General features: G+C 41.7%; 1 protein-coding gene across 6 annotated transcripts in view; it reads left to right on the top strand.

Moving 5' to 3' along the window:
* The window catches only part of celf2 (cugbp, Elav-like family member 2), a 262520-nt gene that overhangs the window by 202354 nt on the left and 36588 nt on the right, over nucleotides 1-23578 (top strand). For all 6 annotated transcript variants that reach the window (XM_079263083.1, XM_079263084.1, XM_079263086.1 and 3 more), the window contains 3 exons: nucleotides 5268-5316; nucleotides 10615-10749; nucleotides 17996-18075. In XM_079263083.1, the coding sequence (XP_079119209.1) occupies nucleotides 5268-5316; nucleotides 10615-10749; nucleotides 17996-18075 (264 nt within the window). The remainder of the gene's footprint in view (nucleotides 1-5267; nucleotides 5317-10614; nucleotides 10750-17995; nucleotides 18076-23578) is intronic.

Here is a 23578-nt window from a genome sequence, read left to right on the forward strand (position 1 = left end):
CACTTCAGTTAAAGAACAGACTGACTTCACGGCTGGGAAAGAGGGTCTGTGGGCCAGGAGGAACTCTCATTTAGCAGCTAAACAGGAAGTAGATTCTCTAAAGTGAAAAGCCAGCGCAGCATCACGCCATCACACACGCCACCCCTCTTTTTTTTTTTGGTGCTTTTTATGTGTCTGTGTGCTGCGAAGACTTACTAATTTTACCGGACTCCTGCTGAGCGCATAATGAATGGCAGACTGTGGCTGCCGGGCAACAAGAAATGGCACTGTGGAATTGTGGGATAGCAAAGGAGAGTCTTGCTTTGTTGGTCTCGGTGGGAGCTCGCCAAGATCAAACATGTCGACAGCGCCGCTGCCCGCCGGGCCTTCTGGGTAGACAGACCTGAGGAGGAGACGCCTGAAAGCCAGACATAGCTTCTTTTTTTTTTTTGTACCTGTGCTGCAAGCGTTGCGGCGCTGCTGTTTGTGCATGTGTGGGTGGATTTGTTGTTGTTTGCGTGGCAGCTTTTGGCAGTGTTTTTCAGGAGTGAACGACGGCAGCATGGCGGATGCTGTCATGCCTTTTGTTGTTTTTGTTTTTGTGTTTTTTGCCTTTGGAGGACAGACTTTGAAATGGATTAACAAAAAGCGACTTGATGTGACTTCCAGGTTTGCTTTGACATGACTTTCCTCCGTTTGATGTGGTTTCAACCCACACTGCACACAAAAACACACACACACACAAGCTTGCTCCATGTCCCTGCATCTGTCCTTGTGTTAGTGATACTATACTGACACTACAGCCTGAAGGGTTGCCAAGCATTTCTCTGCCCGGTGTTTATGTCCACTTTCCTTCCTCCATTTCTTTTATTAACCATTTTTCTTTAGTCTTCTTTTGTTTTCCATCCTAATTTTCGTTATTTCTTTCTTTATGTCCTTGAATTTCCAAGCATTTAAAACATAGTTTGCTTTCTTCCTCCCCTCAGGCTCCCTTTTGTTTCCTCCAACACCACTGCTGACTGCCCCCATCAGGCAGCTTTAGGAACTAATCAATGGATTGGGTGTGTGTGTGTGTGGATGCACATCTGGGACAGGTCTGTGTGAAAGGGGAAAAAAATCGGAGTGAGGATGATAAGGAAGAGAGCAAGAGGGGGGAGAGTTGGGATAAAGGTGTGTGATAGAATTGGAAGATCAAAGCCCTCTGTCACAGCGTGACTGAGCTCAGGGGTGTAATGGGTGAAACAGGGCACACACACACACACACACACATCCACAGAAACACTCACTCACGGCCGGTGTTTGACTCTGAGTGTGATTGATACCGGGCTAGATTTGGAGAATCACTGTCATTCGTCTCTGCGCAGATCAAACAACCACATAATCTCCCATAAAGGAAAGAGAGATGGAGGGAATAAAAAGGGACAGAAGAGGAGAGTTTGGAGGGGGGCGAGAGAGATGGCAAAGCCATCTCATCTGTGAAGTGTTTTCTTGTTTTCCATAAAAGAAGACCCACCACCTGAAAAACACATCCATCATTCAGCTCCATTAAACCGCTTCTTCAGGCACATCAGAGAGATGAACGAGATCTAAAAAAGACAAGTCTAAATGCAGTTATTAGACCCTGTTCACACCTGATATAAGATGGCAATCTGTATCTTGATATCATGTCAGAATAAGACAAGAAAAATATGAAAAATTCAACATGGCCGTGCATACATCGCCTTCAGAATGCATCAGAATCAGTCTATCCAGGATACTACAAAGCCTGCTGCTTTCTTTTGCAAAGAAACACAGCATGAAGCTGATAGGTTGGCTTATTTGGCTGTTTACTGGTTGCAGGATTTGTCAATAATGTGCATCTTTCAAAAAAAAAAAAAGACTCCTCATTTTTCATTAATGACGAGTTTAGATGTGTTTTTTTTAATCAAGAAACTGAGTCTGGAAATCAAACAACTTCCCAAACATATTACCACGGCAACATGAAAAAGGTCAAGCTTCCTGCAATTAAATAAATTTTAACATCTGCATGAAGATGTTTCCCAAATCTCAACAGAGAAAGTTTCATACATGATGTAGAAACACACAGAACAAATACATTTAAAACAAAACCGCATAAAAAGGGACTTGGGCATCTGTATCCTTACTTTCTTCAAACTTCATAAACTTGCACTGGTATGATGTTATTTCACTGGTTGATACTGGCTCTGCTGCAGGAAGGTTTTATGGCCTTTTTCCATTAGTACCAGCTTGTCTCAACTTAACTCGCCTCGGCTCGGTTTGTAGGGGTTTCCACCCGGCTTTTGTACCCGTTTACCGGTACTTTTTCTGTAACTCCTCAGCCAAGGTTCTAAGCAAGCGGAATCGGGTTGTGTGTGACGTCACTAGACTGTTTGCCGCTGTTGGTCAGGGGCGCAGCCAATCGGAGGTCAGGGAGTGATATCACTGGAAGAGCGACTCCAACTCGCTAGTTGTTTACGTTACGGGACAAGCAATGGCGCAACAAAAGTCTGTTCCATGGTCCAACACTGAGGTGGAGACATTTCTTTGCTTGGCTGCTGAGGAAAGGATACAGGGGGAACTAGATGGAGCGACACGAAATGAAAAACCTATCAGGAGCTTTCCGCCTCAATGGCTACAGCTAGCAATGGAGTTTTCAGCAGTGTCAAGAGAAGCTGAAAAAGCTCAAAAGTGACTAGACTATCAGCAGGTCAAGGACCACGACGGTCGGAGTGAATCAAACAGACGAGACTGGAAGTGGTTCCAACAAATGGATGCTATTTATGGTCAGGGACCGGCGAGCCGCAGACCAAGTAGCAGGTTGTCTCTAGGTGTTGTGTTGTTAGTGCTTGCTTCTCGTGGAGTATCCAACAAGGTTTATAGAGCTTGTCGTGCACAACACTGACGTCACAGTGATCTCACACAAACCCCGCCCATTTTAGACCTGGTACTATATTGTAATGGAAAAGAAACTGGACCAAGCTGAGACGAGTTGTGGGTTACATTGAGACAAGCTGGTACTAATGGAAAAGAGGCATTAGATGTCCAGCATGTGCTGAAAACTGATGGACTTTTGATGAAGTATATGATGAGCTGGGAATGGGACTGTGCTGCATCAGTTCATCTAGACTCAAAACAGAACAATGTTTTGAAAAATAAACTTTCAGTTTTCCTTATTAGAGTCTACAATATGCCCATAAATGACCAAACATCCCCCTGATTGCGTCATTCTACTTCCCTAATGTGAATCTCTGAATGCAAAGTGATGGAACGATCGGAACAGCTGTAGAAATGGCCGCCGTTTCAGTGCAACAACCAAAGACAGAATCCTAATTTCCTGGTTTTTCTAGTTGAGTAGAGGGAGTTTGCTTTTTGCATGGAAACATATATTAGAATGAAAGCCAATGACCATTCTGGGTATTCAGCATGGACAAGTCTTCTTGTGGTGGACAGTGGTGACAAGGTTTGTAGAGGATTCGGACCGAAATGCTGGCTGACAAGCTGGGAAGCAAACTGGTGGAGGATCATGATGGAAACAAGGCAGTTACATGACAAGACCTAACATGAACTGAAACTGAACTGGTTATGGGAAATGAAACCAAGGGGCATGTGCTGCATAGGCGACTTCACAGAGAACAAATGAAGTAAGGGTAAACTAATGAGCAGGAAGCAGAAAGCAACCCAGAACACACAAGAAGAAACTACAAAATAAAAACAGGAAAGCAGAGGGGACAACAAAAAGGGACAATAAACCATTTGTCCAAGTTGGTGGTTGTGGGATGTCAATACCAAGGAGCCTGGACAGCTCCCCCATTGCCACTGGTCATAGCAATGTGGCCAGTGGTGCATGGTGGTATATGGTGCATATAGAGTGCATGAAAATAATCATATATTTGGGAGGTATAGAGTGAACGGGTATCTGTGTCTATAAAAGACAACGTGAGTGGTGATATGTTCTCTGTACAGAACCTAAACTGGTTCTAATGCTTGTGTTATGACGTTAAATAGACATTACTTTTTATGCTTCAATCATTTATGTAATTTCTGATTTTTTAAGTCTGTTCATCGACTTATTGGAAATTATGTTGGGCTTTTACAGTAGATGCATTTGGGGACTACCATCCGTTCAACTCAGATGGACATTACAGAGAAATTTGTGTATTGCTTCTTGGGTTTTTGCTATTTGGAGCTACATGACCATATTTGGACTTAAAGATGGAGCCAGATAGTGAAATTTGAAACCTCATGGGACCAAATTGCTTATCCTTGTAGCCAAGTGTCTGTTTATATGTGGAATTATTTTCAGGAGAATCACTGATCAGTCAAGGGGACTCCACTGCTATTTTACCTCATAGGAAATAGTCATTAATTATGTATTTTATCAGACATCAATGCTCGTTGAATAGACACCTGCTGCAGCTGGAGAAGCTTTGGAGGGACCACCTAGCGGTTGACTGCAGTACTGCAATATTATAACTGTTGTCCGCAATGACTTTGTGCATTTGGGCATATGTTCATGACTGATAGAAGCAACTTGAATTAATCGGTGCATTTTACAAGCACGGGCTGCAGTTTGGGGTTAACTTTTCTTTGGATCCCAGTCAGGTCAAGACAAGTTTTTTGTCTCATTCTGCTTTGTCAAGCAGTACAGGCGATGACCTGACGTCCTTTGTCCTTCTCTGCTTCAGGTCCAGCTGGAGCTCAATCTGATTATGAGCACTTAAAACTTCAGATAAAATGCAAAGACATGAAAAAAGTCAACCAGTGTAATTTATTTGTTTCTCCCTGCTGTTGTGTTTCAAGACAACTGGAAAAAAAAAACCAGCCAGAAGGGACCAGATTTGGAAGTTTTGAATGCGCTGAGTGTCTCGTTACAACCAGCAGGAAGGAGATGGAAAATGGTTTATTTTCCATCGCTGATTTGTGGAAATAAACTCTGTGTCCTCCCTCTGTGAGAGAGATGGAAAAATAACAGTATGTTGATATTGTCAAGCTGAAAGGTTGCCATAATGCCTTCATGCTTCCGATGTAAAAGCTTCAAAGCCAACATGAGTCATTAAACATGTTGAATTAGATAACTTGTACTATGTTGTGGTGTTTTTCTTCCTTTTAGCCTTAATCCTCCTCTTCTTCTATTGTTTTCTGTAGAAATCTCTGTTTCTTATTTGTTTTTACCTCTTCATCCATGGTGGTGTTCTTGCTCCTTATCACATTTCTGCTCCTTGTTTCCCACTTGTGCTTTACCTTCTTATAGATATTTAATGTTTTCTTTTGGTCTTTTGTCTCCACAGATGCACCACCCTATTCAGATGAAACCTGCAGACAGTGAGAAATCTAATGGTGAGTTGACTAAAATGCACTGCTGGGGGGGTTGAACCTGAGTATGGTGTTTATATAAATATAATTTTTCATTTTTTTCTGATACACATAATAAATTATTAAGGTGCTTCAGAGCGGGGTCAGGGAAAGTTGAATCGTTTTAGCCTCATGCTGAACCAGTGCCCGTCCCCTGTGGCTGCTCACTCATACAAACAAGCTGCATGCGCTCGCCTCTTCCTGCAAACACACACCTTAATGCAGCTATTTGACACAAACACCCATCCTAAGATCCCTCCATTTCTAAGCTACATATTGCAGATCCAGTTCTGAATTGATTTCCTGCACGGAGAGTCTTCCTCCATTCCTCCTCATTCTAACGAGGAAGCTGTTGGACAGGACACGCCACAGGAAGTCGTTCTTTAAAGGATGCATCTGCCAGGATTCTGTATTCATGCTCTGTAAGAATGCATAAGGTTGTTTATAAATACTTTACAACTTTCCTGCCCACGTTGAGGCTGTCAGCCTTGGTGATGTTTAAAGGCATTTCACACATTTGCAGTTTATTGTCGTCTTATTTCCAGCTTGTCACTGCGCTTTTTTTGCAAGCTTTTTTATTTTTTTTTTTGTGGACTGTTGGTATAAAACATTCATATACTTCCCTTACAAATACTGTCAGAGAGATAAATTAGAAAATTCAGCTACAAAGACGTGAGCAGAGGATTTGTTTATGGTGCATTGTCCTGCCTTTCCAGGAGAATTTGTTCCTTATTAATTTGTTTTATTTATTTTTAATCTATTTCAAATGTAATTTATTTTTTCTTTTAATGCTTTACACGATAGAAAACCTAAAAAATAAAAAAAATTGAAAATTAAAAAAAAAAACAAATAAAAAAATGTATTTCAAAATTTTAGAACAGAATTAAAATTTCTTGGTATAAATAAGAAAAAATGGCCAATTTTGTTTTTTGTTTGTTTTATAAATTAAAAAAAATACCCAGATTTTTACAGACATGTTATTTTCCACATAGATGGTTAAGTCTGAACAAAAGATACAATAAAATGAAATAATAATCAAATGAATCAGTTTAAAAAAAGAAGTTTAGTCGAAGACGGAGGCGTCGTTAGAAGAGCTTTAATGACCATAAATCATTCATTTGGAGCTCATTGCCTAACCCAGTATGATGTCCAGAGAATCTGCCGGCACAGAGATGCTTCAGCAAGTGGAGGGTCACCACCTCCCACCATGGTCACAGGCTCCTCTGTCATCGTGAGTTTTCCTGTTTTTCCTCCTGCAGCTTCTGCTCAAATCTAAAAGCACAATTAATACGCTTTTAAGCTTCAGAAACTTTCAGGTCTGATTTAGATATTAAAATTGTCTTTTTATTCTGGCTGGATAATGAGGAGACCTCCATTTGGGCTGTTTTTCTAACCTATTGTGCGAAACATAGAAAGATCAATTACAAATTACAGATAACTAAAAATCTTTTTGGCAAATTAAACTAAAGTTATTTACATAGCAGAGTGGGAAAATGTGAGGTTCTGTAATTTGGAGGAACCGACCCCTAAAGCTGAGTAATTGAGCAGAGTATGAAAATGGATGCTGTAAAACTATAAATGGATGAACCGGCCGTTTTAATTTAGTAGCAGGATATTAGGGAAACTGAAAAGCAAACGTTTTTACATGCTTGAGGCAGTCCTTCAGGAGCTGCACCATAACTCAGCATCTCAAAGGTTTAGTTTCTCCTTCAGACGATGGAGTACCGTCATAAGCCGTCTGCATTGTGGGCGCGCTCTGCAGGAGAGGACAATAAAATGACAGTATCCAGGACAAGAGGGGAGGAATCCCTCTAAAAGCCATCATCTGCTCCTCTGAAATATGGCAAAATGTGACTTTATGAGACATAACTGTCAGGCTGAGGATGGCAGAACTTAATAAAGAAGCCACTACTGGCGGAGAGAATGGTGAAATGTAGAGCTGGCCACACGATGCATATCCATCCACTTAACAGTAATGACCTTTAATAAACCCAGTGTTAGATTTGCTTTAACAGTGACGAATGGCTGCTCAGAGGTTTATTACTTTAGCCGGTGAAGGAGATGAAAGAAGAGAAAAAGACTGAGAGGTGAACAGTGGAACAGAGATAATATACTTCTTCCCCCTCCAGCTTTTGTGATTCTTATTTTGGTTTCCGTTCATGTGTTCAAACTCAGCGTGAAGCCAGTTCAGCTCCAATTTCTTCCACAATGCAAAGCCGACTCCAGATCATCCCAGAGCCGGTTTTACGTGTCTTATCACTGGACTGCCTGCCTGCACGCCTCCGAAAAACAAGAAACAGCCAATTGTAATGATAACTCCTCTCTTCCCTCTCTATCGACAGAGTAAATTAATTACATTGCTGTTAGACTTGTGGTAATCATTCTCTGGAGTGATGCACACACAGACGCACAGACACACACACCCTGTGTACAAAGGAGTTAAAGCTTTTTGAAACAACACTTATCTTGGCAGCGTATCCCGATGGTTTGTCTTTTAAACACACAAACAATTCAAACAGCAAAATAAACAAGTGTGCTATTGATTTCCCAGAGTGCAACCGACCGCTTATCTCTTTCGCCTCGCGGTAAGAGCTGACAGTTTCCTCATTAAAAATGAATTGGATTAGCATTACATTGAATGTGGTGGGAACACATAAACACACACACACACACAGTTTCACTCAGCTGGATTCAAACTTAGCCTCACCTACATAGAAATGGCCGTGAGTTTCTCACTGCTAACCTGCAGCCAGCGACCGTTCCTGAAGATTGCAGTGAGGAAGGAGGGATTGTGTCAGAAGGAGAGGAGGAGGAGGAGGGGGGGGGGGGGGGGATCCACAGGGGAGAGAGGAGGAGGAGGAGGAGGAAGAGGGGCGAGGACAAGCTGGAGTCTCCTCGAGCAGTGGCTGCTGAAGTGATAATGAGACATCGATCAGAGTGCTGCAGATGAATGGCATGATGAAATATGCCAACTGTCAGTTTCTTTTGATTGGCATATTTTTATCTATTTTTCCACCTTTTTGTTTTACTTTCTTCTCTTTCTTTGTTCTTAACTGTTAGTTTGAATCCGCACTTTTCATTTTTACTGTCAGAGTCACATGTTGTAAACGTATCAGGACACGTACTCATTTATTTTCTTCACGTACCAGAGAGTAAAAGAATATTTACAGTAATACACGTAGATATCAATGTAAAAGCTGCGTGATTCTGATCCTTAAACTTTGTGATTTTGTCCAGTTTCCATCACAGGAGAACTTGATTAAGTCGCAGTCTAGTAAAAAGAAAAAAGTAAGATCTGGTCTGCCCTACGTTTTTTCTTTTGCACAACAGAGTCACACAACTTTACATAGCGAGGGGAAGTGAACTGAATTCTGATTGGTTCTTTTTTTTTATTTTATTTTTTTTTTAAAAAAAGGCAGAGTAGTTTTAAATTCGCCTTAGCAGCAGAAAAGCAGACAATAAGATTACATTTAATTGGGCTCATCTTCCAGTGGAACTGCATTACCTCTTGGTGTCATCGATTCGACAAGGAGCTGGAAACTTTCCTCAGAGATTTCGCTCCATGTTGACATGAAGCATCACACAGTTGCTGCACATCCATGATGAGAATCTTCTGTTCCACCACATCCCAAAGCAGCTCCCAGTGTGGTCTCCTGCTGCTGTAGACCATCTCCTTCAAGATTGTCTTGTGTGTTTAGAGATGATGTTCTGGATAAGTTGGTTGGAACCAGTGCTTGTTTGACTTCCTGTTGCTTGTCATCTCCAACCAGTCTGTCCATTCTCCTCCCACATACCCAAGACATTTTCATCCAGAGAGCTGCTGCTTACTGAATATTTTTCCTTTCTTCAGACCTTACAGAGCTGCAATTCTGGAGGTTTTCCATGTTCTCCTGCTCTAACACACTTGACTTGAATTACTTAGTCATTGTGCAGAACTTCACATGCTGTTAGATCCATTTAATGTAACCCAGATGTGTTGGAACAGGAATACATCGAAAACCTGCAGCTCATGGACTGACTTTAGACCTTAATGGTTACCACATTAAGGTCTAAAGTGAATCCCTGTAAAATGTACAGGGATTCACACACATTAAGGTCTAAAGTCAGTCCATATTTACTCAGACCAACAACGATGCCTCGTTCAAACCACTTTAATCTCCTTTCTTCCTCGTTCTGATGCACAGTGTGAGCCCCCCAGACCATGTCTGATTCCTTTGTGACAGTGTAAACAGCAAAAGTCACATTTAATCTGACATTTTCTAAACACATTCATACCACTTTCAAATGTGGAGCTGAATCAGACCCATATCGTGTTTAGTTAGATGCGACTGGAAGCATTCAGTGCGACTTTTACATCGTTTTGGAACTCCTGGAGATCGTCTCCCTGAGGTAGTTTGATGTTCTCAGGCTTGAGGACATGATGCACAGCTGTGCACAAGTCATGGACTACAGAGCAAACAGAGGATCTGACAAAGCCAAACAGGTTCACATCTCCACTCCTGCTCACTTTCACAGGGTGATGGGTCTTCTGAATGACATGATGCGCCTTGAAAGTCTTGTGGCGATGTGTTGACATGTGTGTGAAAGGTATTTTGGAAGAATTCCCGCTCTGTAAAGCCACCTGCATCCCAATCCCACCACTCTTGGCGCCGACGCCGCATCCACACACTCCTCTGTACCGATGTCGCAGCAGTTACTCCGAGTACGGACATCATAGCTAAATAAAATTTCTTTCTCCTATAAATGACAGTTCCGGTTACCTCCATGTGTTTTTCCGTACACACCATTAAGTGCATGACGTCATTAATGTTCGACTGAGCTTGCAGGTCAGTTCAGAAGCACAAACTGTTAACACCGCAGTCAGCAGACAGACCACACATAAAAAGGTATGGAAAACACCGAACAAAGATCTCGGATTTGAGCAGGAAATCAGAATGCAATTGGCTGATTAGATATTTGTGTTATCAAGCAGCTGAAAAGGTGTTCCCAGTGAAGTGGACAGGTGTATATTTTGACTTCTTTTAGCGTATTAAAGTCCCATTTTTATAATTGTAACCCTTTAGGACAAATCTTGCCTCCCTTGCCTCCTCCTGTCTGGTTGGTAAAACACAAGCTGCAGCAGCGGCTCATTACCTCAAAGTAAAGACAAAATGACCTGAAAAGTCCTGTTGAATGAGTTGAAGGGACACTAATTAACTGACTCGTGGGAAAAATGTTGGACTTCCTTAAATCCACAGCATCCAGAAGGGCTTTAACGTAACTCTCTTTGTCTTCTTGTTGCAGCTGTTGAAGACAGGAAGCTGTTCATCGGCATGGTGTCGAAGAAGTGCAACGAGAACGACATCCGGGTTATGTTCTCTGCGTTCGGACAGATCGAAGAGTGCCGGATCCTGCGAGGGCCCGACGGGCTCAGCAGAGGTACCGTTCACTCTGCATCACTTCCATCCTAATTTAATGCTCCTCGTGAATATTGGCGCCTGCACGGCCTCCAGTGGCTGCAGTTCATTGTTGTGTACTACCTCAAACTTTCAACTCCACCTCGTACTGTGTGACTGGAGGCAGCTGGTTGAAAAGAGACTGAGTCAGTGGCCTCATGACAAACCAACAACTTTACTTTTAAAACATTCATTGGTCAGTATTTGCTAAATAATCAGAGCCTCTTTCTGAAGTATTTGGAGTTTTTAGTTCACCTGAATTTGTCTGTAGTTTAATGAGAAATTGACACATAATGGTTTCAAAACTGCTTTCTTGTTTAAAATCAACCTTGATCCATTTTTCGACCTTGAGAGGTAGGAATGGGCTTCATCCTGCTCCATCTTGGAGTCTGAGTACAACAGAGAGCTTTTCTAAGCTGAAGATGATGGTCAAATGTCTCACTGAAAGAAAGCTGGGGTTTTGGCTGCTGCTTGAGGTCTGATGTGACAGGATTGGTCAGTGCTTCTCCATCTGTTAATGCAGCCTAGTCACCAGGGTAAAACGCAATTTTACAAACATAGTTTCTAATCTAAAGATGCACATGCCACTCAGGCCTTGTTGCATTGTAAAAACAATCTGCAGGGTATTTAAAACCGGCCGTATTTGAAGCCGAATCATTACTTTTCCTCAACATATTAACATATATTTAACTAAAGGAACTTTTTTCCCTTCAAGTTGCACCAATCATCCACATGCAAACAGCGTTTTTAGTCACACTCTCCAAAGTGAAGATTTTTAAGAACTTAATTTTCCAGAGCAAATGTGGATTCTGAGGGAATGATGGTGTCTTAGATCTTAGATCAGATATGTCAAACTCAGGTCCTCCAGGGCCGCTGTCTGGCAGGGTTTCGTTCTTTCCCTGGTTCAACACATCTGACCGGATTTACGGCTCATTTTGCAGAAGCTGGCAAAAAGCTGCTTCATCCATCTGATTTGATTCAGGTATGTTGAAGCAAGGTAACCATGATAGCCTGCCAGATATGGGCCACCAGGGCCGGAGTTTGACCCCCCTCCCCCGTTGTAGACCATCAGATATCAATCAGTTCAGACACTACATGCTTTTATTTCCTGCAGGATCAACAAAACCTGCTTTGAAAGCCAGACATGTGTTGAATGAAAAGGGATTTAGATGTTTCTGTATCAGAAAGAACTCATTTAAAAATCCTGCATTTGGTTTATTTTTTATTCTTATTTCTCAGAATTGCTTCTTAATGAAGAAAAAAACATAATTTCCCTTTGTGGGTTATTTTTTTATTTAATTTCTACTGTATGAACACTCAGCTCTTTTCTTCTTACTTCAAGTGCCACAGAAAAAAATGTTAAAACCTTGATTTTCATTTTATTCCTGATTATTTGTTACTATATGTTGTTTCTGGCATAACGGCAACACAAACAAAATCTGATTTATTAATTGCAATATCTAAGATGACAGACTGACGGCTTATTCCACCACTGCCCCTCCAACCTTTTACCTTGGTTTGCTGGTTATTAAATGGCACAGTTGTGGTGGAAAACAGTATGATTATTATTTATATTTAGATCTAAAAGAGAAAAATTTTACCCTGGTTGCTGAGTTGGATATTTTTTAGTCTGAGTTCTGCATAAATGTTCCTAAAGTGGTGTTTAATAATGCAGGGGAAAAGACCAGTTTGATCTGACTTCTGCTTACCTGGTGAAAGTTTTTTCGTCAGATACCATGAAGCTACATAAATGCTAATAGCAGCTTAAGATTCCTGCAGCATGAGTCAGTGATGTAGCAGCACGTTGGCTAAAGCATGGCAGGAACAAAAGCTGAAGGAGAAGTAACTCATGCATGTCACTTTTCTGGTTTCATTGTGTCAGATTCTGTTTTTAACCAGCTCCTTCTTAGAAAACAAGAATCCTTTAAAGTCTTCAAAGGTTGTTTGCAGAGGTAGCTGTGAATGAACTGGAGCAACATCTCGAGGTTTGTTGTGACCACTGTGAATACATACTTCTTCCTTTTCGCTCTATATATCTCTTTTCCTCCTTTCTCTTTTTGTTTTTTCTCCCCTTCTTGCTCTCTCAGCCTCGGCCTCCCCTGATCACCCTTCCTCCCTCCCCCCCCCCCTCCTCCACTGACCTCTTAACCACCATTCACACCCTTCACTCTCCAGTTTAGCCTCGCTGTAAGCCAAACAAAGCTCTTTACTTCCATCTTGAGGCTGAGCGCATGTTTAAACCCACAGGAGACGGATTGCTGATTTCTGGCATTTTCAGTATGAAATTGATGGTTGTATTTTATAAAAATCATTCATCAAAGTCACATCTGATCTCTTAATGTGTTGAAACTAACAAGAACAACAGGTATTAGATTCAAGCTTTTGTTAAATCTCAGCAGAAAATTGGGCTGCAGCCGTTCTCCTGTATTTTTCATAGCCAGTGAGTGAAAGCCCGACTTGGCAGGAGGCCTTTTTTTTTTTTTCTTTTTTCTAAAGTCACAGCAAATAGTTTGAGGACAAATCAAATTTGATCATGTTTCCAAGTGTGGCAGCATCTCGAAAAGAAGGTAGAGCTGGATAATGAGGCTCCTCAACACTGGGCAGAAGCAGGCAGTCGAATGATTGAATTCTTGTAATTGGCACACATAAGGTGCTCTTTTAAAAATGCCCATGGGAGGATGTTAAAAGCCAGAAACAAGCTTATTAACAAGCTGTCAAATCAGTTAGATTTGTCAGCACTTGAGTTTTACCAACAAACTTGGATCCAGGTTTTTAGATTAAGAATAACTCTAAATGGAGAGATGCCATTTTTTCTGCATCTTATTTCACCTGAATCAAGCATCTCCGCTACTTCACCACTATAAATAGTCACTGTGCTTCCATCTCAAGCCATTTCTTCCCACACACACACACACACCAAAGCTCCCGCCAGATTTCTGCCATCTCCCCTCCACTCCTCGCCTCCCCTTCCCTTCTCCTGTTTGTGGTTTCTGTGTGCTGAGGAGATGGAGGGCCTTCTGCAGATCTGTCTTCCTCTTCCTCCTCCCGTCACGCGAGCTGTCGCTGTCATCGTCACGCTGGATCCATGTCGATCTGTTGGTCACATCTTTTTCTTTTTCTTTCTTTTTCTGTGCTTGTCGGACGTTTTGGATGTTTAAATCGTTGACTAGAGTCTTTTATTCTCAGTGTGGCTTTCTCTCTCTTTCTCCTCAAGGTTGTTTTCTATCCAGAACCTCAAATTAAACTACTCTACCTCCCATGCTCCTCTGCTTCATCAAGTCTCTAAATTCACCCTGGCTGTCCCAGAATCCTGCCTTGCATCAATTTGTCCTCTTTTCCTAAAGCATCCTACCACAACCTCCTTTGCTGCCTTCCCCGTTTCCTTCTTCCATCCCTTTCCAGCTCCTCTCTTTTGTCCTCATGAATATTTCAGACATAACGGTCACATCCATGTTTCTGTAGAGCCAATGTAAACCACTTAGCTGCTGATGGGAGTTAAGGAGGAAATGTTTGTAGTCCAGCGTGGTTCCTGGCTCGCCGGTAAACACGTCTAATCAGGGGGGGAATAAATAGGTCTTTAAGGATTTCGATGTCTCCCAGAGGCCTTCAGTCCCACCTAGTTTTGGTGCAGAGCTCCTTTTAAACCACAGTATCAATCAGACGAGAACTCTGCTATCCCGCTATTAATAAAATATGGATCACACCACCAGTGGATGGCTGGGCCTGGGGAGCTACCCTACTTTCATTAAAGGACTGTGTGGCTCTCCGCTGACGACAGAATGCGGCCCGTGAGGTATTTTTAGGGATCAAGCTCCATCCCATCCTAGCAGTGTCGGGAAAACAACGCAGCAGCCAACCAGCCAGAAAGTACGGCTTCTGCTGCTTTCATTAACAGCTTTGGTATTAATGAATCAAACCTCACAAGTGAAGGACTCCTTCCTTTTTTTCATTTATTTATTTATTTATCTTTTAGAAGTTGAGGATCAAGCTGCAGAAAACCGGCTAAAGATAGAAATATTTTCTGCTCCATCCGCCAGCTGGAGACACACGCTCTCATCTCCATTAGATGGCAGCCAGTGATGTTATAGCTGACGACTTTTATAAATAGACAGGACCTTTCAGGACCAGTCAAGAGGGGTAACCCACATGCAGGCCTTCCCTCCCCCCCCTCCAGAACTGATCTAGTTCTTCTGCAGCACTTCTCTGCAGAGGATGGTGCAATCTCCTGGAAACTAAGGAGTTAAATGACAGATTGTCGCTCTAAAATAGACAGTCCCCTGAATCAGATGAAAGAATGACCTCTTTTCAGACATCCTATCTACACCAGCACCACTTAGCACCGCAGCTTTGCTCTAAAAAGGACACATCGGAATGTTTATTGGGTCGGTGCAGCAGAATCTGGTAACCTTCGCTCTCTTCGTATTATCTTTGTACCTCTCTGATGTTAAGTAGCCGCGGTAGTTTAACATAAATTGTGATTAAACTCTGACATTCCACCAGGCAAGGACACGAAAATGGAAAAGGAGGTCGGATATGTTCGGAGATCAAAGCCAGGCCTGCGCAACTACGAGGAATAATAAAAGTAAAAAACTGAACACTGCAGATGTTGGCTTTACAGGCAGAATGATAAAAGACCGTTCAAGAGTAATTCCTTCAGCTGCAAAGATTACTCTCAACAGAAACAAAGAGCGCAATTCTCGCCTTTTTTTTTTTTTTTTTGGCAAAATAAAAAAGCCTAAAGCTTGATGATAATCAAGTATCAAACTTCTAATAAAATAAACTTTCGACACTGCAGTCTCGGTTTCTACACGCTGAACATTTTTTGGCTGACGCAGCTGTTTGTGTGAAAGAAAAACCCTGTCTCAGTCGAAGAGAGCTCAGCCTGAAGAGCAAAATATGAACCAAGCCCTGACTTTAGGAACCTTCTTCCTAAGGCTGCCTTCTTAGTTAAAACCGATGGTTCTTCACTGTGGGGCACAATCATTATCATTTAAAACCTGGAGCTATCAAACAGGATCAGTGGATTCCACATCCATCTTGCCTTGTTATCACCTATTTCTGACCAGAAACAATCAGGGTGGTATACTGGGAGCTATGGCCAGGTACCTACTACCGACTGGTTCCATAAGTGACACTACATTGATTTGATTGGCTTCATAGACCGAAACATTTCCTGAAAGTACTTGGCCCTTTCCAGGGTGTGAGTTTATAAGTCCTCCACTAGATTAAATAAGAAGATATAGACGAAGGTTCCTCCTGCTAGTCCTGACTGGTGTCTTCACTGGTTAGTTTAAGAGTTTTATTTGTTTTTCCAAAGTGGTTCCAGTGCTAGTTTAGACATGTTCTAGTGGTATTTTTCTTTAAATTAAGCTCTGCTTGGTTTTGTGATGAAGAACCACCACAGAAACACATTATGGAGATTAATTTAAACATTCCCTGTAAGAAACGTTGGAAAATCCTTAAAAGTCTAATTTTCACTGCAGATTGATATGTTTTATCACCAGTCTGGCTTTGAACTGGGTTCAAACAGTAGTTGCTGTTGGTGAGGATTTTCTGCAGTCACGAACATGAGCTTTTTTTGTTAACTCACCAGAGATTTGGTTGCAGCGTAGCTGGAGTTAAGCTGTGGTTCTGAACCAGTGCTGGAACCAGTTTGGTTGAAGGAAAACTGCTGTTTGGCAGAGCTGAAGCACAGCAGAGAGGGAGGGGTGGAGCCGACAACTTGTATTTAAACTTCAGGAACCTCCACAAAGACGATGCATCCATTAATGCCAATGTTAAATAATCACCCTGGATGTTTTTCTAGACGGATGTCCCCAGAAATCTGCCTCCTGGCTGAAACCATCAGAAATGTAACAATGAATCTGATTAACAAAGAAATCAAATAGTTTTTCTTGGAAATAACCTTGAAACGGGTAAAAAAAAAAACAAAAAAAAAAACATTGTAAACATGCAAAAGACCCATACTTTAATTGACAGCCCTAAATTTTACTAACTAGAAGAAAATATGTAATATGTTTCCTCTAGAGATGAGTGAAACCTTTCTCAGGTTGTAGTATGAAATCTCCAGCGTTGATGTAAGCAGGAGAAAACTGACCATCCGTCACTTTCAGCCTTGTTCAATCACAGCAACAGCCGGCTTGTGATAGAGGTGGAAGAAGACGATGATCGCATCTATTCCTCTACACATCTGTTCTTCCTCTCTGTTGCATTATCCGTGCTGCCCATTTCCTCTCTGCCCTTTCATTCCATCCACACAGCCAGGGAGTCTATCTGATGACCCGAGCTTTAAGTTGTTTCCTCCAGAGCCAAGTCAGCCAGCTGAACCTGAATGTGTGTGTGTGTGTGTGGGTGTTTGTATGTGCGAGCATGTGTGTAATCGGTTCAGGCCTGGCTGCGCTTACATGGCTTGGTGAGTTTGTTAGCATATTATTAGCCTGGGGTGGTGTTGAAGCACTTCTCGCATTATCTCCTCTAATCACTCCCTAACCAGCCAGACAAACACAACCTTGCATTCCCCCCCCCCCCCCCCCCCCCCCACAAACAACCAATAACAAACTCCCCTAAAACCGCCTCTGGCTGCGTCCAATCTTGATGGTCTAAAATCAGCGTCAGTCACGGAGGAGGTAGACCACACCTCCTCATCTCCTCTTTCTTCCTCGTCTCTGCGTGGATTGAATTGATATGATTAAATTCCATCTGATTCCCGTCTTCCTCCTCTGATTAATGTACACATCCATCCTGTTTGGCAAACACAAAACAAGAAGAGGGAACTAAAGCAGTTTCATGCAAATTTGCACTTCTTCACGTTGCTGATTTGTTGAGAGAGGAGACAGTTCAGGTGTGTGATTGGGCCGAGAGACGAGGAGGAGGAAGGAGGCGAGGAAGGCTCCGATGGTTACTGTAGTTGTCTCTGATGTCTTGTGCTGGATGTGGATGGGCCGAGGTGGTGGGATGGGGGTCAGAGTGTGGTTGTCATGACACTGTGCTCGTTTTCCAGCTGTTGTTTCCACAGCAACTGAGAACACTGTTGTCCGCCTGTGAGCTGTTCTCTGTATCAATCTATGTTTTTGGGTTTTTTTTATAACAACATGTCCAACCCTATTGTCTTGTTTTTGTTCTTTCTTGTCTTCCCCCCTCCTCCTCCTCCTCCTTTTGCCCCTCTGCCTTGCCCCTCCTCCCTTACACCATCCTTCCATCCCTCCCTCCTCCCCGCTCCCTCCTTACAGGATGTGCGTTTGTCACGTTTTCCACCAGAGCCATGGCACAGAATGCAATCAAAGCCATGCATCAGTCTCAGACTATGGAGGTATGGTACACTTCTCTCCTTCGTCTCAGCCCTTTCACACCATGCAATGTGACATGTCTGTTTCATGACTTAATAGGACAGCTCCATTTCTAATGTACAGTGATCTAATAGCTTCCACACAGAAGTGTTATTATCTTTCATTCCTGAGCAGGATGGACAAGATGACACGTTTCATTTTAGATCCACTGGCCTGGTCAGTCTTGCCAGCAAAGTATGTGTATAGTATAGTATAGTATAAAGAAAACTTTGCTTTTCAATAAGGCCTGCCCTGCATTTTACAACTAATCAGGTGTACTTTATGGAGATTAGATCCTCTGTAGATGATGCACGGGGGATGTCACATCTCAAATTTCTATTGCTGCAACTCCTTAGATGCTAGAATATTTTTGACAAAGACACATATTGGGTTTAGAATATTTCTGACAAATGTTTGAATGCTTGACTGTTTGCATGTGTTTGGCTCTTTGTTTAAAAGTTACACACAGCCATGCAAGTTCATGCAAGTCTTTTTCACAACATGTAAAGATCCACTGGTTAAACTGGAACCGATGCATGTTTGTCCACATCTCCAACATGTAGCATCGCCACAAGATGCCCATGTAGTGGCTTGTGACTGCGAATCATTTTAAGCCCTTTACGCGGATCGTGTTGATCAGAACCATCCCCAAGTCAAAGCAAGTATAGAAGTTAAAGATTTTAATCAATGTTATAAAGGATTTGGCGTTTTCTGCATTGTTGTTCAGTGTCTGTTTTCACCAACTTCATTGCAAGTGTTTCTGGAAAAATGTTGTTTTCTGTTAAACATTTACATCTTCACGCTGCGTTTCAATTCAATTCAACTTTATTTGTATAGCGCCACTTCACAACAATATTGTCACAGGGCAGTTTTCAAGCCAATTCATACATATCTTATAGTAGAAACCGACTGATTGCATCGAGTCATGACTTCAATCCAATCTCCCATCCTGAGCTGCACGCAGCAACAGTGGGAAGGAAAAAACTCCCTTTTAACGGGAAGAAAACCTCCATCAGAACCCGGCTCAGGGAGGGCAGCCATCTGCCTCGACTGGTTGGGGTGGAGAGGACAGGAAAGACAGAACAACATGTACAACTGCACTTATTCATACGTTTCTGTATGTACAAAGAGAAACAACTTCAAAAAAGTCATCTGCGATCTGATGCTGTTGACAAACAGTTATTACACATTTTGTCATGAGACTGAGTTACAAAACCTGTTTTCTTTGGATAAAATGTCTCTCATAGAAAAGGTGATTAGATCAGTCTTTTACCAACATAAAGGGTCCCATGAGAGTTTTAGCAGGTCCAGTCCTTTTTATAAGGTCATGTTCTATATGTAATTATACATTGTCTTATTTCTGGCTGGAAAATTGCAGACACCTAGTTTATCATTGAATTAATCATCACACATCCATCGTGGATGCAAATGCACTTATATTCACATTATAGTTTGTTAAAATGTATTTAAAATTGGACGGATTCCCAGGAATTGACTTTGTTAGGTTGAACAAGGACATCAGAGGAGCTGAAGGGGATCTGTGACATAGATTACTACTAATACTACTGCGATTCACCGTCAAGCCTTTACTCTGCAGCTTAATTGTTAGTGGGTGACTTTTTTGTCGCAGAAAAAATAAACATGATGCACAGTGAGAAGGCACTCTGCCCTTCACCTTCAACTGTGTAATCTGTAAATATCCAGAAAGATGTGTTTTATACACCTCAGTGAGCTTCAAAACTTGGAATTTCTGATAGTATGTCAGCACTTTTCAACAGCATGCAAACATAATCTCTCAAATAACTGATTGGAGAGTTGGTGTGATGGACCGATGACCTGTCCAGGGTGTACCCTGCCTCTCGCCTGAAGATCGCTGGGATAGGCTCCAGCTTCCCCGCGACCCTTAATTGGACTAAGTGGTTAGGATAATGAATGAATCAATCAATCAGAGTTAATTGAATGTTTTTGTTTAGTGAAGTAAACCAAGTTTATTTGGATATTATGTCTTTGTTTGCTCATAATCTCAAAGGCCACTTTATCAGGTATACCTGTTCAACTGCTTGTTGACACAAATAGCTAATTAACTAATTATATGGCAACCGGTTACAGAGAATGGTCTGAAAAAGAGGAAATATCCAGTGAGCAGCAGTTGTCTGGACTAACATGACTTGGTGATGTCAGAGACTGGCCAGGTGATTAGAGCGATGGTTGAGGTGTGTTCCTGCTCCCAAACCGAAGGTAACGCATGAACTCCATGTCATCTCCAACTGCTTTCTTCATCATGATGATGAGTTCACTGTCCTCCAACAGTCACCATATCTCAGTCCAACAGCACAGCTTTGGGATGTGGTGGAACGGGAGATTCTCATCATGGATGTGCAGCAGCTGTTTGATGCTTCATGTCAACATGGAGCAAAACCTCTGCTGAATCTTTCTAATACCTTGGTCAGTCTATATCACCAAGAATTAAGGCAATTTGGAAGATAAAAGGGATCCCAAACTGGTAGCAAGGTGAACCTGACAGTGACCAGTGACTGTTTAAGAGAAACACTGTGTGAATGAAGATGTTGGGAATAAAGAAAAGGAAGTTTTGGTTGAGCTGAGGTTTTGGTGCAGTTATATTCATGTGCAATTTGTTTATTAATCCTATTCAACTGGAACGGCATAAATGCAGCAGGTTTATGGTCCTATCCTGGATGTATTTTAAAGGGTTTTCTCCTCCCTTTTCCTTTTTGCTTTGTCTCAAACTCTGGTCCCAGCCCTCTTGACACAGCAGCACCGACCTGTTAGTGCTGTCACAGACCTGCATGACAACTCCAGTGGTACCGTAATGGGAACCCGGTTTCAGCTCCTTTGTGTGCATCTGCTTTTTGGGCGTCCTTGCTGGCGTTGTCAGGTCGTCGACAGGGCAAGGTGACAGGGCTGCTATTGAGAGAGAATTACATGTTATAAGATGAGCTTGGAGCACAAGTCTGAGAGAAGGGACAAAAAGTGGTAATAATAGGTTGTGTTGAAGGAAAAGGAACGAGTGGCGTTCACCCCCGTAGCTCCCTCATTAGAGCTGATCATGATAATCGTTGCTCCTATTGAAGAACACTGACCCTGACATGGGGAAAACATATGCTTCCCTCCTCCTGCCTGCATGTGTGAGAGTCATTTTTTTCTGTTTGTGTTACACTTCAAACATCCTTGAAGTGTTGATTTATGTGGCCAAGCACCAACAGCAGCAGCTTGTCTGTCTTTGAGTGGAAGGAGTGACTCTGTTCCCCGACAGCATCAGTATTAAGCTCGAATTATCCTCACTTTGAGCAGTCGTCCACCACAATAGGCCTTGTAAACACACCACTGGTGTCCCTGGCTTTTATCATGCACGCAGGAAAAAAAGCCTTAAACCATAACACAAGGATGTTGCAGTGGACAGTCGCGAAATACCTTCATTTCCATTTGAAAACAAGCTGTCTAGCCTCAGGCGGACCTAAATTGCCGCATCCGTTTGTTAATGTTCCTCAGTTTTGCAATTTAAAAGTAATTACTTTGGGTCCGAATAAGGGAATGAGGTCTGGTAAATAGTTTGGTTATTGTCTTGGCGCCTTAAAACCCTGCTGCCTTAGATTGAGCAAGATTGTGTGTATGCAATGTTTTTTCCCTGCGTTTGCCGTGATGTATGCACCATGTCTAATGTAGAAGGGAGGCGGCATCGGTGCCCCTTTCATTGATGGCCCTGTCACTGTTATATCCGTTCTGATTATGCCATGACATTCAGGTACACAGTTACACACCTGCAAGCACACCCACATGCATGCGCTCTCTGAATGTCAGGCAGTAATGAAAGTGGATCAGGGCGAGGCAGGTAATTCACTATCCCACCACTAAAGACACACAGCGACAGGAGGGTCAGCATCATTTGTGTTGATTTGTGTTTTGCATTATTCACTCTCTCCACAACGACTCATTTAGCGCCCTGCTCGCTTTGTGCATCGTTCTGTTGGTGATGATTTCTGTTTTTGCCCTTTTTTTTTTTATCTGCATGACATGAGAGAAGTACTTGCACATTGTTTTACCCTTGCTGCATGCACACGCCCCCACCGTAAAGACACAGGCATTCATGCACATTTATACAGGAGCTTAAGTAGAGCATGAGAGGAAACACAGCAGTGTCTGTTTATATAGCGAAAAAACCCGTCTGTCAACAGAAGTGATAGGAGGAGACAGGTGTACAGGGAGGCTGACAGGGGAAGGAAAATATAGGATTAGATTAATCGGTGTAAGACACCAGAAACAGCTGAATGATCTGTCGTTTCCAACTGAAGATGTTGTAGTAAGTGTAAAGTTAAAGTACTCCAAGTTCTGATGTTTGCTTCATATTTCCTGAAGCTCAAGTGTCTGCAAACAATCTGGATTTTATACAAATATATCTATAAATGCTCTGCCATACAGAATATATTCATTCTTCAGTAAAAGGCCAGAAATTCAAAGGGCGCATATGAGAGTTTAGAGCAAATATTTAGGGGTCTTAGGTTGCTACTAACCCTGGATTTTGGTTTTACCTCCGTATGGTCTTAAAATGTGATGTTCCCAATAAAGTTGTCAATCAAATGAAGTCAAAACCTCTTTATTGTCAGTGTGCTAATGGCATTCCCTCAGAGACCAGAGCATGGAAAACATGTCAAAAAGGAAATTTAGAAAATTGTGTTGAATTAAAATTAAAATGCAGAGTGGCACAAAAATATGTGAATCCTAAATATGATGTAATAAAAACAATAAATGAGGTTATACCAGAGTGTAATATATGTTGTTATTGAGGAGCCTGATGGTTTGTGGGACAAAGCTGTTAAGCCTGGTGTTCCTACAGCCTGGTTACATTATCCAGCTTTTTTTCCTTATTACCAACACCGACATCATCTTCAGATGATGCTGCGTTCACTGTGCCATAGAATTAAAGGTTAATTTAGCTTTTTTATCACTAGTTGAACAAATAAATTAATAATGTTGTACAGGCTCTTGTTTGGTTTTTATATAAAAAGGAAATTTTTACATCTGATTGGCATTCTTTAATATTTTTTCTTTTACCAGTGAAATGTTGAAAATTGCACTTTACAATTTGTCACTGAATGCCCCACCAGTGTAGCATGGGTACATCGGTTAGAAAAGCTAATTTTGGTGAAATATTGTCCATTTTAGTACAATGTTTAATAATTTTAACAGCCTCAATATGACTTGCATTAACCCTTTCATGCATGAATAAATAAAAAACAATGAAAGTTTGTTTTTTTTTAAATAGTGTATTTTACCTCTACAGACATATGCAATGATACTTATTTGTTTATTAGTGATATTTATGATTTATTTTAATGTATTCTATAATTAGAAAATAATTTATAATCATAACTATATTATGTTAATCTTATACAAAATATAGCTGTATCATTTTCTTTTCCTATTTATTGCAATGGCCAACTTGCGTAAATACATTACATTTAATTATAT

Source organism: Telmatherina bonti (assembly GCF_933228915.1).
Source record: "Telmatherina bonti genome assembly, chromosome: 23".
NCBI lineage: Eukaryota > Metazoa > Chordata > Actinopteri > Atheriniformes > Telmatherinidae > Telmatherina > Telmatherina bonti.